Consider the following 16,621-nt stretch of genomic DNA (forward strand, 5'->3'; position numbering starts at 1 on the left):
CTCAAACTGTAGTTTTATATCTTTTACAGTCAAATTTACTGTCTATTACAGAAAACAAATGGACTAAGAATATTGAAGACATGTTTTTTCTATCTATCTATCTATCTATCTATCTATCTATCTATCTATCTATCTATCTATCTATCTATCTATCTATCTATCTATCTATGAGAAACATATCAAGATACTTACACTTCTGTGAGTTTTTTTGCACCTGCATATAACAAAAAAAGGAAAACATTCTCATTTATCTCAAAAATTGTATAAAATATTTTATATAATTTAAATTTCTAGCAGGATCCTACCTTCTGTAAATCAGAACAATAGGAAGTCCAAATAAAAGCAATGCGAACAGTGCCAAAACTGCGAGGAAAGCAGTGTATGATATGCCTGCAAAAAACAAAGAGAACTGACAAACATGGCTTTTGTGCCTGTTCATTTAATCTGTTTACATAACTAATATAGTTTTTCTCAATGTCGCTTAGGCTCATTATTTGAAACAGTCATAAAATTCTTTAAACTGTAACTGTATATGGTAAATAATGAGTACTGCATGTCTGTAAAATGTAGTAACTCGCCCAAAGCATTTCATTCATGTTTCAGTTATTGTGTCCTTAAATTGGTCAGTGTCACCACAATGAAAACATTTTTGTCATCATGTGAGCTGTACTGTCAAAATGTTTAGATGTTTTACCATGGTAGTCAACCCTAGAACTGTTTATACACAAATTTCATTTTTCATAATTTTTGGTGACACTGACTGACAGATTTGTCTAGCCGAATGCTATTGTGTATTACACTAAGCTTTTTAGATACAGATGTCAACAGTAGGTAAAAGTTAACTAAACAACATGAATGGATCATTTTTGCATGTTTAGAACTGTAGAAAACTACACTAACTCTTTTGCACATGTGCCAAAACGTGTGTAATTTGCTAAAACTTAGCAAACAAGAAACTAATATTTCAGAGATAAGAAAAAAAATCTAATTTGAGAATTGAGCCAAAGAGACTGAGCAAAAGAGTTATGTACAAATATATGGTGAATCTGTACAGCAGGGTTCCTCAAATCCGGTCCTAGAGAGCCACTGCTCTGCCGAGTTTAGCTCCAACCTTAACAAAAACACCTGAACAAGCTAATCAAGAGCTGTGTCTCAATTCAGAGGCTGCGTCCTTCAAAGGCCATGAAGATCAGAACAAGCGTTGTTAAATGGGACGGTCTAGCCTACGGAGGATTGTTCTTGACGCCTAACAATTGTGACAGCTGCTGTTGATGAGTGGCAGTAACATTTGTACTGGACTTTTTTGAAAGTTTTATTAGAGGGGATGTCTAATACTATTTCATGCATACTGACATATTTACACTGTTAAAGAGTGGGATTCCAATGCAAAACATGGCCAAGGTTTCAAAAAAAGTGTTGGACGTATGACAGCTTTTCTGTGACAAATACACTCGTCCAGGGTTCGTAATTTTTTTTAAAGTTTAAAGTTTTTTTTTCGAGTATGTCCCTGTATGACTTCATCAAGGGTGAAATTCCTTGTATGGGCACTTCTCCTGGAAGAGCGTGCACACACATCAACCAGGGCTGCGTTTCCCAAAAGCAACGTAAGGCTAATTTGATCATAGAACAATTGCCACCAATGGTCTCTACGATAAACTTAGGCTCACAATGCTTTTGGGAAATGCAGACCACCAAAACCACAATGTCACCAAAGAAGAGTGTCCCATAACCCTGATGGAAGAAGTCAAAAGGATTCAGTTGTGAGTGAACAGTTGTGAATTTATTAATTGAAGAGTTAGTAGGTAGTAGTGCAGGTCAGAGTGGAGGCAGGCAGAAGAAGATCCAGGGCTTGGTAACGCAGGGATGCTTAATGGGCAGACGTAGATACAGGAACAGGCAGTAAATCCACAGGGAAAACCACAGCATGGGAACAGGACTGGAAAAGCAGGAGAAACACGGTGAGATGATCCCTGGTGAGTGTTAAGTAGTTACTCTAGGATTGTGTTCTAAGGTGGTTCTAATGTCTCTAGCCTTCCTCTTGGTGTGTCGATCAAAACACAGGAATGGATCAGGACAGTCTGATTCAATCAAAGGGGTTTATTGTACACTGAGAATGCGTTGGTCTGTGTGAGGTATGTGTGTGGTTCTACAATAAAACATAAATAAAGAAATAATCAGCATAACATGACTTGACTGTTATACCAAAATGAATCACAATATACATCACATTGCATTACACTATATAATGTTATAATATACATAACTAAACTGGACCAATACGATGCAATTTGGCGCCGTCATTGTTTAAATAAACATAATCGGCACGTTGAAACCGAAAGTGTCCATATGAATATCACACAGCGCACTATACAGTACTCCCATACAAACCTAACAAAGAATTAAGTATAATACCATAGTAACATAAATAAACAGGTATGGAAAAGGCTGAAGATATCCTCAAACGATATTATATTGTGAACACAGCTCGTGAATGCACCGAACGCGCGAGCTTAGTTCTCACACTCTTAATTCTGACTAAAAGCGGACAAATACCATAGTGCATTTGAAAATTAATACTATTATATTAACAAGGATTGTCTACTGATCAAAACGGGTACTCACAATCAGTAAGAGACGCACACTATAGCACACAAAATAAGGGTTAATTCTCCCGGTCCCGTGCAAGTCTCTCTCACTCGCGCTTCATTCGGCTGCGTCAGGGCGATGATTGACAGGTGCACTAAGCCCCGCCTTTCCAACACTGCCGCCCCCAAATTTATTAAGAAATTTGCTCCGTTGGAAATGAGTTCAGGGTTACTGTTGGTTGTCTTCACTCCCAGGATGGTCATCCTCTTCAGGGATTTCAGGAAGAACTATTAGACGAGCTATAGGCCGAGTATACGTTCTGTCTTTTATCTGTATCTCCGCTGTTCTGACACGGCCATCGGCTCCTGGGTAGACTTTCAGAATTCTTCCAATACGCCATAGGGACCGAGGTAGTTGGGGGTCAACCAACATGGCTACAGTGCCAGGCTCGATGTTAGGTGATGGTCTTTGCCACTTTCCTCTCGTCTGCATTGCCGGTAGATAGTGCCTTATAAATGCAGACCAGAATCTGTCAGCTAATACTTGGGAGTGTCTCCATCTCCGCTTTGTGAGGAGTTCAGACTCCGGATACACCACCTGGGGTAAGGAACCGTCTGGCCGCCCCATCAGCAGGCAATTTGGAGTGACTGGGTCCAGATCAGCCAGATCTGCCGAAACATATCCTAAAGGCTTAGAATTTAGGATAGCTTCAATCTCAATCAAAACTGTCTGAAGCACTTCTTCGGACACCGTTTCTGAACCTAGGGTTGCACGAAGGGCAGCCTTTACAGACCGGATCTCCCTCTCCCACACACCTCCAAAGTGCGGAGAGGCCGGAGGATTGAAGTGGAAACTGATCCTTTGTTTGGCTAACAGCTGTTGTAAGTCTGGACTGAGTTGGTTGAAAGATTCCCGGAGTTCTGTCTCTCCACCTCGGAAGTTGGTGCCCTGGTCGGAGTACAGTTCGGCAGGCTGGCCACGTCGACCAATGAACCTTCTCAGTGCCATCAGAAAGGCATCACTGTTCATTGAGGCCAGCACTTCTATGTGCACCGCACGGGTGGTGAGACACTTGAATAGGAGGCCCCATCTCTTCTCTACCCGGCGTCCCAATGTCACCACCAGTGGCCCAAAACAGTCCATTCCTGCGGAGTAAAATGCCGGCTTAAACAATCTGAGCCTTGGAGGAGGGAGATCAGCCATCTGCTGTGTTGCTGGCTTTGACCTCCACTTGCAACAGTCGAGACATGCCCTTTGGTGCTTCCTGATTGCCTCCCTACCTCTCAGAATCCACACTCTCCTGCGGAGCTCAGCAAACACCCGCTCAGGTCCTGGATGGTGAAGTCGAGTGTCATAGTCCTTGATCAGTAGCTGAGTGTTAGGATGATGAGAGTCAAGTACAATAGGGTGCGCGGTAGCTGGGTCAAGGGCTTCCACTCTCCTCAGTCATCCTCCGACTCTGATGAGTTGGTTTTCAGAGTCAAATACAGGAGAGAGACATAGTAACCGACTGTTGGAGCGAACTGACTTGTTGGATTTTAGCAGCTGGAAATCCTCAGGGAAACTATCTAGCTGTATCTTTCTCAGGGCAACAGTCTCTGCCTCTCTGTAGGTACCTGCTGGAGGAGATTTATCCTGGGCAGCCGCCCCATGCAGCTCCTGTGCAACTGCGTCCACCAAATCTTTCCAGTGGTTGTATCTCCTTTCATTAGTCAACGGCACAGTGTTAGTGATCCCACAGAAGATTCCTCCTTTAAGTTCAGCTGCATCTTCAGAGTTCGGAAAGCATGAGGTGGGCTGAGAGGGCCACTCCTCCTGTGGTTGCAGTAGGAACTTCGGACCTTGAAGCCATCTGTTGGGGCCGATAAAGTCTTGCAGTCTCTTGCCCCGAGTCAGGTCATCAGCAGGGTTTCCTTCAGAATTTATGTATCGCCATTCTGTCCGGTCGGTCAACTCCTGAATCTCTGCTACCCGGGTGCCCACGAAGACTTTGTACCTACAGGACTCAGAAAGGAGCCAGTGGAGGACAATAGTAGAGTCAGTCCAATAGGTGACCTTGTCCCATTTCAGAGTGAGCTCAGTTGTGAGCAACTTCGCCAACTGTGCACCTACCAAGGCGGCGCAGAGCTCGAGCCTCGGTATTGACTGTCGCTTTCGTGGGGCCACTTTAGACCGGGCTAGAAGAAAGGCAAGGTGAAGTTCCCCCTGGCGACCTTCCGAACGCAGATAAGCAACAGCCCCATATGCCTTCTCAGAGGCATCACTGAAAACATGAATCTCCCGGCGTACATCTGATTGATCCATATAGGAGGGGTTATAGCACCTTGGAATTGTCACCTGCGATAGGAATTTAAGCTCCTCTTCCCAGTCTGTCCATGCTTGCCTGAGCTCACCTGGGAGTTGTGGATCATCCCAGTCCCGGTGGTTTAGCCAAAGCTGCTGCACGATCACCTTGGCTCTGGTAGTATAGGGAAGGATGATGCCAAGGGGGTCGTACTGACTTGCCAGCACCCTATAGATACTCCGCATTGTCAAGGCATTGTATGTGACAGGTCGGTGTTTGAACCCAAGATGGTCCAGCTCGCAGTGCCATTTCAGGCCCAACGTTGACTCTCGTGAGTCGGCTTTGTCTTGAGAAAGCCACAACTCCAGCTTAGGGGACCTGGCCTCGGGAGGTAGATGACTGACAACTTCTGCTGCATTACTGGCCCACTGCCGGATGTCAAAACCACCAGAAGATAAGAGGGTACGTAACTTATCCACTAACAGTCGTGCTTCTTGAACAGAACTCAAACTTTGGAGACAATTGTCCACGTAGAAGCATCTGTCTACAGAGAATCTTACATCCTCATCAGGTGTACTGTGTAGCGCCACGTGTCGCTGAAGAGCGAAGGACGCACAGCAGGGGCTGCACGTAGTCCCAAAGGGAAGTACTTGCCACTCATAAGTATCTGGAGGGTCATCCCGACACAGGTCACGCCATAAAAACCGCAGGAGTGGTCTATCCTCAGGCAGTAGCAGGACCTGATGAAACATCCCACGTATATCCCCACTTATGGCCACACTATGCTCCCTAAACCGCAGGAGGACACCCAGAAGAGAAGGGCTCAAGACTGGACCCGGTAGTAAGGAGTTATTAAGATTTAGCCCCTTATACTCGAAAGAACAGTTAAACACTAAGCGGTTCTTATCATTGTGAGTGACCATATGGTGTGGGATATACCACTTCTCTCCTGTGGCCTCCTCTCCCTCATTCTGCAGTTTGATGGCAGCACCAGTCAACTCCAGCTTATTTATCTCAGACTTATAAATCTCCGCTTTCTCTGGTGACCGAACAAGCCGACGCTCCATGCCTCTGAGACTAGGCATTACTGCTTCCTTAGGAGCACAGAAGAAGGGGAAGTCCTTCCTGCGCAATAAAGGCGTTGCATAGCGGAGGATGCCGTTAACTTCAACCCGAGTTGTCTTAGTCTCCAAGAGACTGATAGCCTCTTGGTCCTCTTTGGATCGGGTGACCTGCTTCTCACAGCGGTAGGGTAAGACATCAATCTGCCACAGCCTTTCCACATCCTTTTTCAGCTCTAGTTCAGCAGGGGTGAGGGATACGAAGAAGCACTGTTGTGGTGACAGCTGATCCTCCAAGAATCTTGCTGGTCCCTGCAAGGTCCATCCGAGCCTGGTCTGAACAGCTGCAGGTCCCCCAGAGGGGCCCAGACGAACAGGTGATATGGGAGTAATGAGGTGCGTATTATCAGCTCCAATCAGTAATAGTGGGCTTACCCCATTGAAAGACTGCAGTGGAAGGTTCTTCAGGTGCTGATACTTCTCCAGGACACTCGGAGGGTAAGAATGGTCCGCTAGACCAAGGCACTCGGCAGTGAAGGCAGCTGAGATTCTAAATATTTTCTGTGGCTGAGTTACTGGAGAAATCTGGAAAGAGACTACGGCACCATTTACAGTCTGAACATCCTGGCGGATAGTACGCAGAGCTAAGCTCTCCATGGGACCATGAATTCCGAGTTTGATGGCTGCAGGGGATAGAAGAATCGTCCTCTCCGAACCATCATCCAGGACGGCATAAGTATCCAGGGTCCTATCTTTGTGACGGAGCAGAACTCTGACAACCTTGAGGAGAACTTTCCTACATCCTGGAGGTTTATCCAGATACAGGGTTTCAGTCGCTGAATTAACCAGACAAGATCCTTCAGTCACTGGTTTGGAGTTCACTTCATGAAGAATTTGCAGGTGTCTGCCTTTACAGATACTACATGGCTTTTTGAGGGTACACTTAGCCGCTGGGTGTGCACGTCCACAGCGCCAACAACGGTGATTCGCCTGGATCCAATCTGTGATCTGCTGCTTGTTGAAGGACTTGAAGGTATCACACTGACTGAGGTAATGGTCATTTTTGTCACAATACGGACAGAAAGCTTTAGGCTGTGCTTTGGTGATCCCTGAACTGGCTAATGGAATCAGAGCTGGTCCGATAGGTAATTTGGCAGGGCTCTCATCCGATCCATGAAGTACAGTAGCTGAACGTCCAGCAGGGTTTGTCGCTCTCCCCCGGTCCGTCTTCTGCTCTACCCTCCGCCGACGGTCCGAAGTTTGACTCTCACTGCTCTGACACCACGCTTCATACTGTAACCATTCAGAGAAGTCTAGGAGGTTGTACACTGCACCCGGACGACGGAACATGTGTCTTCTGAACTCTGACCTCATTTCAGGAGGTAGTTTGCTTAGCAGCCTCTCCACATGCGAACCACATCTTAATTCCGACTGACCTTCATGGCCCAAAGTCTCCAGCATACCGACAAGGGATCTGATTTGCAGGGCGAACTTGTCAAAGGCTGCTGTATCACCTCGTCGTATATCAGGAGCATCCATCACCTTAGCTATCCTTCTGAGGGCTAACTTGTAAGGTTGTCCGAATCTCTCAGTCAGAGCTGCCATAGTATCGCTATACGGGAAATGTGAGTTGAGATAGGAGTCAGCCACCAGGCGGGCTTCATCTAATCTCAAATGATCCATCAATATCTGATAGCGGAAGAGCTCAGTCGCATCATGAGGTAAAAGGTTTTCCAGAGCAAGCTTTAGTCTGGTGAACTCACTAGGATCTCCCGTGATGAAGTCTGGAATGGTCGGTGTAGGCCCACGATAGGTCTTCTCTCTCTCATCTGGATGCAAAGTGGAAGCTCTGGGCGTAGGTGTCACACACCTAGGTCTCCTTGGCTTATACCTTTCATGAGGTTGAGGCAGGTAAGCAGCCCTAACAGGCTCAAACCTCTGTTCTGGATACCAACTTGGACCATGGGCGTAAGTATCGTACTCATTGAGTGGTGGAGGTAATCTGCGAGAAGTAGGTGGGACAGCTTCATCTGGATAGCTGGCAGGAGGGAAGTCATAATAATTAGGGGGCTTAACTGACTGTGTGACTTCTTGTTTGGCAGGCAATCCAGTTTGTATATGATCTCTCATTACTTGAAGCTCACTAAGCATCTTACCCAAGAAATCTACCATCACATGTTCCCTTAATGGCTCCTCAGCATTCCTCTCTGGGTGGTTAGACAGAAAAAAACCATCTCTGTAGTCCACAGTCTGCTTCGGGGTTGAGAATGAGTAATCCCCTTTAAGGGCAGACGAATCTGAGTTCACCGGTGCAGCAACTGTACTGGCCAACCGCATTGACTGCCGGTTGGTAGATGAGTGGGGAAGTGGTGTTGGAAGAGACTCAGAGCGCAACATGGGTTGCGAAGGCCTGCGTGCTGAGTCACAGACAGTTTGTGAAGATAATTGAACCTCAGTCTCTTCCCAAGGCCGATGATATGGTGAAAACTGAGGTTGAGTAAAAGGCATGGGAGCTCTCACCTGATGTCTTTCATAGGAATGCTCTCTGTTATAAGCAGCCGGCGACCATTCGTCCACCACGTTCCAGGAATACTGACTCACGGGACTAGAGGCTCTGTCAGAGGGGGAGGGAGAAATCCTGGCAGCATCTGATGGATTTCCTCTCTGAGGCTCCTCTGCAGCATAAGACATCATTGGCTGTCTGATCGGTCTACGTCGTGCAGCTGTGAGATCGTAGTCCTCGAGATAGGCAGGAGTGCGAACATGGCGTTGAGGTCTGCCACCATCTGCATATAACCCTTCTGGTTCCATATCAGAGCTGATAGATCCCACTTTATCCAAGAGCAATGGCCGATATCCGGCTCGAAGGACCAATTTGTTAAGTAGTTACTCTAGGATTGTGTTCTAAGGTGGTTCTAATGTCTCTAGCCTTCCTCTTGGTGTGTCGATCAAAACACAGGAATGGATCAGGACAGTCTGATTCAATCAAAGGGGTTTATTGTACACTGAGAATGCGTTGGTCTGTGTGAGGTATGTGTGTGGTTCTACAATAAAACATAAATAAAGAAATAATCAGCATAACATGACTTGACTGTTATACCAAAATGAATCACAATATACATCACATTGCATTACACTATATAATGTTATAATATACATAACTAAACTGGACCAATACGATGCAATTTGGCGCCGTCATTGTTTAAATAAACATAATCGGCACGTTGAAACCGAAAGTGTCCATATGAATATCACACAGCGCACTATACAGTACTCCCATACAAACCTAACAAAGAATTAAGTATAATACCATAGTAACATAAATAAACAGGTATGGAAAAGGCTGAAGATATCCTCAAACGATATTATATTGTGAACACAGCTCGTGAATGCACCGAACACGCGAGCTTAGTTCTCACACTCTTAATTCTGACTAAAAGCGGACAAATACCATAGTGCATTTGAAAATAAATACTATTATATTAACAAGGATTGTCTACTGATCAAAACGGGTACTCACAATCAGTAAGAGACGCACACTATAGCACACAAAATAAGGGTTAATTCTCCCGGTCCCGTGCAAGTCTCTCTCACTCGCGCTTCATTCGGCTGCGTCAGGGCGATGATTGACAGGTGCACTAAGCCCCGCCTTTCCAACAGTGAGCCTCAACAACCATCTGACAAAGACAGGACGAAGTAACAAACAATATATAGGACATCCACATTGAAAACAGCGAGTGTGAATCACTCACACAACACGCACACGCATAGCGAGGGCGAGTCAGTGAAACCATGAATCGTGACAGAGTGTTTTTGGTTGAAAGACAACCTTGTTCAGCTTCCCAAAGAACCAGCGTTAGGGAAACAGAGGATGCAGTTTGTTTTTCCAGGGCAGCAACAGAGTTGTGCCAAGTGTGTTTGTTCCCGGCATTTCGGTGACAAATGTTCTATATGTGGCGAGAAGGGAAATTGCTATAATTCTAATGTAATGACTACGCCACCTGGGAATTCTTAACCCAGGATAAATAAATAGGATGCACAGATGTATTCCCTTAATCGGACAATAGACGTGGATGAATAAATAATTGCTTTATTAAATGTCACAATAATAATAAAGTCAAGACAAAGACAATACAAGGAGAATGTTCAAAAGAACTACAGCGCTGACTAACACAAACAAATAAATACAAAAGAAACACACTTAATCAAAAGAGTAACACTCAAAAACGATCAGACAACAAAACTGAATGTGGCCAGCAGGGGGAGACTCAAGGAGCACCACAACACTCAGTAAGTAGCACACGAAATGCAAAAGAAAACCACAGAAAAACAAGATTAGTATCACCTACACACACAGTGCCAGAAGTTACACCGGACAAAAGGGCCAGAAGATACACCGCACAAAAATAAATCAAGTCAAGCCCCGCCCCTTTGCTTTTAGACACTCAATTCCTAATTAACAAAAAAACAGAATATGCAGAAAACGATTAAATACACAGTTCACGATAGAACCAGATCAGAATAAATTAACTAAACAATAAACATTAGAAAGAAACAATACAATTACCAAACTAACACCACACTCTCCTTGTAACCGTTCACACATACACACTCGCACGCACAAACACACTAAAACTTCAGGGAGGTAAAACACCTCTTATCAACCTGCATACGTTTTCAGTTTCGTTGAAACAGCAGCAAAACAGCAGCGCTCCGTGATGAACGAGCGAATGACAGGTTACCCCAGCAACGGAATCCTCCCCGCTACTCGGCAAAATATACTACACTTCTGAAACGACAACTATAATTAAAAAAAGAAATCTCATAGAGCATGACACGTTTACAAATAACCTGCATACTTGGGGTGCAAGGAATCCAGTCACGGCGGTCCGAGGTGCGAAATCAATGTGCATGCTGTATATAGAACAGGAGGGATTTTAATTCACCCACTGCCCTATAGTATAAAAGGGCAAATACAAACTATAAACAACCACGTTCCTACCTGTGGAAAGTCTATACAAGACCGCCAGCCGTGGGAAACAGCACTCGATCTCCTACATGCCACACGAGGGACCAAACAGACAAATTTCCCGCATGCTCCTCAGCATACGGAACCGGAAAAGCAAGGAAGAAACACTGTGACGCAATTCCAAGCAACGCAGGTATATGCTCCGCCTTTAGCCCTGATAGTCTTAATAAATAAACCCGACGCAACCAATAGCAGCCCGAAGCCAAACATCTATACTGCCACATATAAACAAGGCCCAGTTCAACGCTGAATATGCAGATCGTTTGAAACTGAAAGATGGAGCGGTCTCAGCGATAAAATATCCCGGTCATGAGTCGGAACTACAGGTGGTAAAACAGCATCAAATGTCTGTGTTTTGCTGGCAATCGGCAATCAAGTGCATATAATGTAAACAACACGAACATATAGTGAATCAAAAGTTATCTGGGGAAAACGGACGGATGTATTGTGTGTGTTTAAATACATTTGTTTAGCTGACCACCATAAGTGTCCATTTTTCATTTTAAAACCAATCCGTTCTTGTGACTCTTTAGCTCTGCCCACGGCATGCCTCCAGGAGGTCGACTGTTTTCGGAAAGAACCGGTACAGCTGTATCTATGTTTTATAAATCTGATCAAACTTAAGACTCTTCGGAGATATGAAGGATTCAATATTTCTCTATAGGTACTCAAGATTTACATGAGATTGGCAGAAACTGTGTGTGTTATGTACCCTTTAAACTGTTCGAAAACAAAACAGGGTTCACAAACAGTTTAAATATGTTCACCATGGTCCATTTCTGTATATAACAAAGAGTATAAACTATATATAATCGCATCTTAGTAAGATATGTCAACATTTGAACTGCTTTAGAGGTCTTTTTTTCCTATTTTTACATTTGTATCAGATATTTGAGTAAGCTGAAACCCAATACAAAAGTGTAATTCAGCAAATTCTCTCAAAAAAATCCTGTCGTCACCAGCGTACGAGTTGTATCCTTCATTTCATGGGAAACGAAGGACGCATTTGAAGGCCGCATCTGAAGGAGCCTTCGAATTGGGACAGCCTTCGTCCCGCCGTGGTGATGCAATGGCCTTCGAATGCGACCTTTGAAGGATGCAGCCTCTGAATTGGGATACAGCTGAGGTCTTCAGAGTTACTAGAAAAATTGCAGGTAGGTGAGATTGATTAGGATCTGAACTAAACTCTGCAGGACAGTAGTCCTCCTGGGCAGGATTTGGGGAACCCTGCTCTACAGTCTCAAGTATAGACTGACCTGGGACATTGATCTGTAGGATTGTGGAGTTCCCTGCACCATGTAGGTTCTGTGCCTCACAAATGTATTCCCCACTATTATCATGGGTCGCAGTAAAGGAAAGCACACGCCAGGCACCCACTTCTTCCACTATACCTTCCTTCTTCATGAACCACCTATGGACCGCTGGAGGGTTGGCATTACTTTGGCAGGTAAGGGTTACATTATCACCTAGCCAGAATGAGCCTGTAACAGAGATCTGTGTTTCCTTAGGAGGATCTGTGGGCAATAAAGAGAAGAAACTGAGTATTTTCAGAATGACCACAAAAAGAGAAAAGCTGCAAACTGTGTTGGGTTAAAACCTCACACTCCACATTGAGGATGATTGTCTTGTGGCTGAGCAGGGGTTTGTCCTGTCTGTCTAGCCGGGTGGAAACACAGTTCACTTTCAGCTCATGATGGTGGAACGATGGGACGAAGTTCAAAATGGCAGAAACATTCTGTGTCCTATCAGCATTCAGCTGTGTCCATTGTGTTATGTTCCCACCTAATGCAGGATCCCATGTTACATTTGGAGAGTTACTGGGGCAAGGCGCTGGAACAGTGCAAGTCAGATTCCCCACCTCACCCTCCCTGAGTCCCGGCACAATCACATACGGCTCAGCCACTGAATCTATAAGGATATGGAGGGGAGAAAGAGTGATGGTGATGGTATTCATTTGTATAGAAAATAGAAAGCATTTACAAATAATTACACTTTATTTCAAGATGCCCTTGTTACCGTGTAATATTACCGTTTTTTATAGTTGCTATAGGACACATTTCTCAATTAATTGATAAGATAACAGTACAATTGATAAAGACTTTTGGAAAACCAGAACTCAGACGTGTCTGATCTAGTTTGCAGCTAAGAACAGCTAACATAGGAAGTGTCTTTGTGAATGACGTAAAGAAAACTTTTTGTTTTTCCATGTCGTGAAGTAACATACACCAGCATAAGGCACCAAGGGAAAGTCTTAAAAGACGCTGATTCATTCAGTAACAAACCAAGGGTAGGGATGAGCAGTATTTCAGATACATATATTTAAAATATACCTAGGCCTATTTGAAATACAAAATCTTATTTAATGAAATTTGTATTTAAATACAGTTAAGTTTAGTATTTTTGTGAAGTTAACCTCTTTATTAGGCTACTGATTTCCTAGATCATTCAGCTGCAGCTGCCTAGCATAGGCCTACAGTACTACACAAAGAGATAGATATACGACTGAAGATTTAATTGTTATTTGTGTAATTGTGTATATGTTCATATGCAGATTATTGTTCCCTAGCTTGAAAAGAAAAGCTTACAACTCCACCAAGAAGGGTGAGAACATTTTCTGCATTAATAAGGAATAAGATAAGGTTAATATCATGAGAAGACATAAAAAAGTATAATTATTATTTTTGTCCAGAAAGCTTCTATAATTTCATTTTGATAACGTTTAATGCATTTAGATAATGCTTTTTTTAAAGAATTTTTTTAATTTTTATTTTATTTACCTCTAAATGTTTAGATTTGATCAATAATATTAATACAAATAAGCACATTCTTCACATTATTTCACTTAAATATGAAATAACCCATGATTAATGCATAACCCTGGTAAATAAGGTCAAAATATCTCATTTTGGGTGTCTCTGCCGGCCACTTGTGGGAAAAAAATAAAAATAATAAATATATATATATATATATATATATATGATATTTCATGACTCTTGCAAATAAACTGTTCCCCTGGATCCCAAAGTCCCATTTGAAGTCAGTTTGCTTCTGTATGCATTCAGGTAGACTTACATATTTAGACATTACAAAATAGTTTATTTTTGTTTTGGAAATATGTGGGCATTTTTAGTTTTAATTTTGAGCATGTTTTTTGGTTTGTATTTATACTTTAATAGTTTATTTTGCAATAATTAAAGTCAGTAAGGTGGACAGCAGGGATTTACAATGCAGAACAACCCAACCCCACACAATTGCAAAATAATTGGTGAAATTATAACAGCATTTTAGGATCTGTAACAGGTTTTTATATTCTGAATGAAAAGCATATGGTGTGCAGTCTGCATAGTGACTGATGGATTTTTATTTGGAATTCCTAGGTGTTTGTGTGTGTGTGTGTGTGTGTGTGTGTGTGTGTGTGTGTGTGTGTGTGTGTGTGTGTGTGTGTGTGTGTGTGTGTGTGTGTGTGTGTGTGTGTGTGTGTGTGTGTGTGTGTGTGTGTATGCATGTGAGATTGGTGTGCATTGGGGATGTTCTATAGTCTCATGCCTTCATTTGTGTGTGTTTTTTAGTTCTGGATTGTGCCAAAAATGTAATTTGTTTTAGACAAATAAAATTAAAAAAATCACCATTTTCTCATTCATTCCTATGGGGGTCAAATTGACCCGTGAGGGAAGGATTTGGTAGCCTACTATTTTTCTTACAAGCAATTTTATTTTATTACAATTTTTGTGTGTATTCCAAGTTTAAGTGTGACAAAAGTCCTAAGGTCTTGGACAACTCCAATGAACACTCAATTTATAAAAATGTTAATATTTCAGGGTCAAACCGACCCGAGGAGTGGATGAGCTGTTGCCGCAGGTAAAAAAAAAAAGAAAAGAAAAAATTTCCATCCCCGTATGTACAATTTTGGTAGCCTGGTCCTACCAGACTCTCGTAGATTTCATTTGTACAGAGAAGCTGTGTCCCAATGTGAAGGCTGCATCCTCCGAAGGCCGTATTTACAAAAAATTGACCGGAGAAAACCAAGGGGGTAATCCATCAGCCGGAAACTGAAGCCTCCCTGGGGGCCGCCTTTGTAGCAGACCATCACCTGCTTTTAGCATTCCATTGACTCCCATTCATTTTGGCGTCACTTTGACAGAGAATAACTTTACATCTGAGGCGTCCAAAGACTTCATTTGTCCATTATTTATTTCTAAAGAAACACGACAATGTATAAAAGGCTCCATTACTTTGTGTTATGGCCCCATAGAAGCTGTTTTTGCAAAATAGGCTAACGATTGCGTCATAACCACGCGACTCTCTGTCGCACAATAGAGAAATTACCTTATAGACAGGAGGAGAAGCTCGTCGGCAAACTTTTACTGTCTATGAGGCAGTCGGGGGACATAGAGGCATAAAGTCAAGGGAGAAGCCCATAGATAGAGAGTCCATAAAAGCAACGGGACAAAATATTTCAACAAAGTATTTGAGGAATTAAGTGATTCAGATTTGTCTTTGCACAGCTACTAGAAGATTTACAACTGTCAGACTGTCGTCAAGCTCAGTTTGAGCCTGCGCAGTAGCTCAGCCATCCGGAAGTGAGTGCTTCTAATGGGCTTCAGTTTTCTCCATTGAAATCAAGGGTGTCGCTGTGTCCATTTCTTTTACTGTCTATGGAGGAAACCCACGAATATACCGCAAACCCAGAAGTAGTACTAAAGGAAAATGAAAATTGAGCGGAAGTACGTATAGGGTGGAGCCAGGCTACAATTTTGGCGCTCCAACACACACAAAACACAACTATGTGTTTTGGGAGCAAAAATACACAAAATTAATGGCAATGTAAGTTGATTATATAGCTACTATGTGCCCCGTAAAACTCTGAACATTTTTCAAAGATTTGATGCCACAAACCTCTTAAATCGAAAAGTAACGTCTAATTCTTATTGAAACATTTGCACTGCCTTACCTGACACAAGTATTTTCATAGCTTTAGTTGCAGTCACACTAAAGCTCTCAGATGAAAACTTGAAGAAGTAGCGATCTGAATGCAGGCTGGTGAGATTCATCATGACAGAAGTGCAGTTTTTCTTTCGTAAGTCCCCCACCACCATTATCAGAGGTTCCGTCTGACTGTAGGCGTTGGTAAAACGCTCTGTATCATAGAGTGACCACAGAGATCCTCGTCTCCAGGTTACTACTGGTGAAAGGTTAAGATATTTTTCATTCTCCGTTGAAATTTCAAATCGGCAGGGAATCAAAAGGCAGGAGCCGCTGGTGGCGTTTAGGGTTTTGGGGATCGATATATTCATGTCATTACACCAAGCAGCTGGAATACAAATGTGCTATAATGAAATGTAATAAAAATCTATAGGGCTATATATACATTTTCCCTCAAAAATATTTTGACAATTATACCACAATTAACTATTAATAGACCTACATGTCTGCATAGGATATACATTTATTTGAAAGAAAATAGCACAAGCACACTTTTCAGTCAACAAGTCTGAAATTCAATTTCATGTCACAAAATAGAACATGTACACTTCATATACACTCTTAAAAATAAAGGTTTGGAATCTTTAGTTCCATGAACCTTTTTGGAACCTTTAATTTTAGGAGTCTATGATAAACATGCATTAACTACCAATTAGCAATACATTTGTGACAGTATTT

General features: G+C 42.9%; 1 protein-coding gene across 1 annotated transcript; it reads right to left on the reverse strand.

Moving 5' to 3' along the window:
* Positions 1–301: 301 nt before the first annotated feature.
* LOC143757387 (junctional adhesion molecule A-like) lies at positions 302–16,011 on the reverse strand. Its single transcript, XM_077248511.1, has 4 exons — positions 15,912–16,011; positions 12,563–12,868; positions 12,217–12,474; positions 302–390 (listed from the first exon to the last, which is right to left on the reverse strand). The coding sequence occupies exons 1-4, from the start codon at positions 16,009–16,011 to the stop codon at positions 302–304; spliced, it is 753 nt and encodes a 250-aa protein (XP_077104626.1).
* Positions 16,012–16,621: the final 610 nt, after the last annotated feature.

The sequence above is a fragment of the Siphateles boraxobius genome, unplaced genomic scaffold (assembly GCF_051911475.1).
Source record: "Siphateles boraxobius isolate OS27281-9 unplaced genomic scaffold, OSU_SipBor_1 30, whole genome shotgun sequence".
NCBI classification, from domain to species: domain Eukaryota; kingdom Metazoa; phylum Chordata; class Actinopteri; order Cypriniformes; family Leuciscidae; genus Siphateles; species Siphateles boraxobius.

Excerpts from the sequence above, each read along its gene's own strand:
- LOC143757387 (XM_077248511.1), bottom strand. The coding sequence starts at position 16,011 with ATGAATCTCACCAGCCTGCATTCAGATCGCTACTTCTTCAAGTTTTCA. Across the intron at positions 12,869-15,911 it reads TATGAAAATACTTGTGTCAG|ATTCAGTGGCTGAGCCGTAT; the intron begins GTAAGGCAGTGC and ends ATATCCTTATAG. Across the intron at positions 12,475-12,562 it reads AATCATCCTCAATGTGGAGT|ATCCTCCTAAGGAAACACAG; the intron begins GTGAGGTTTTAA and ends TATTGCCCACAG.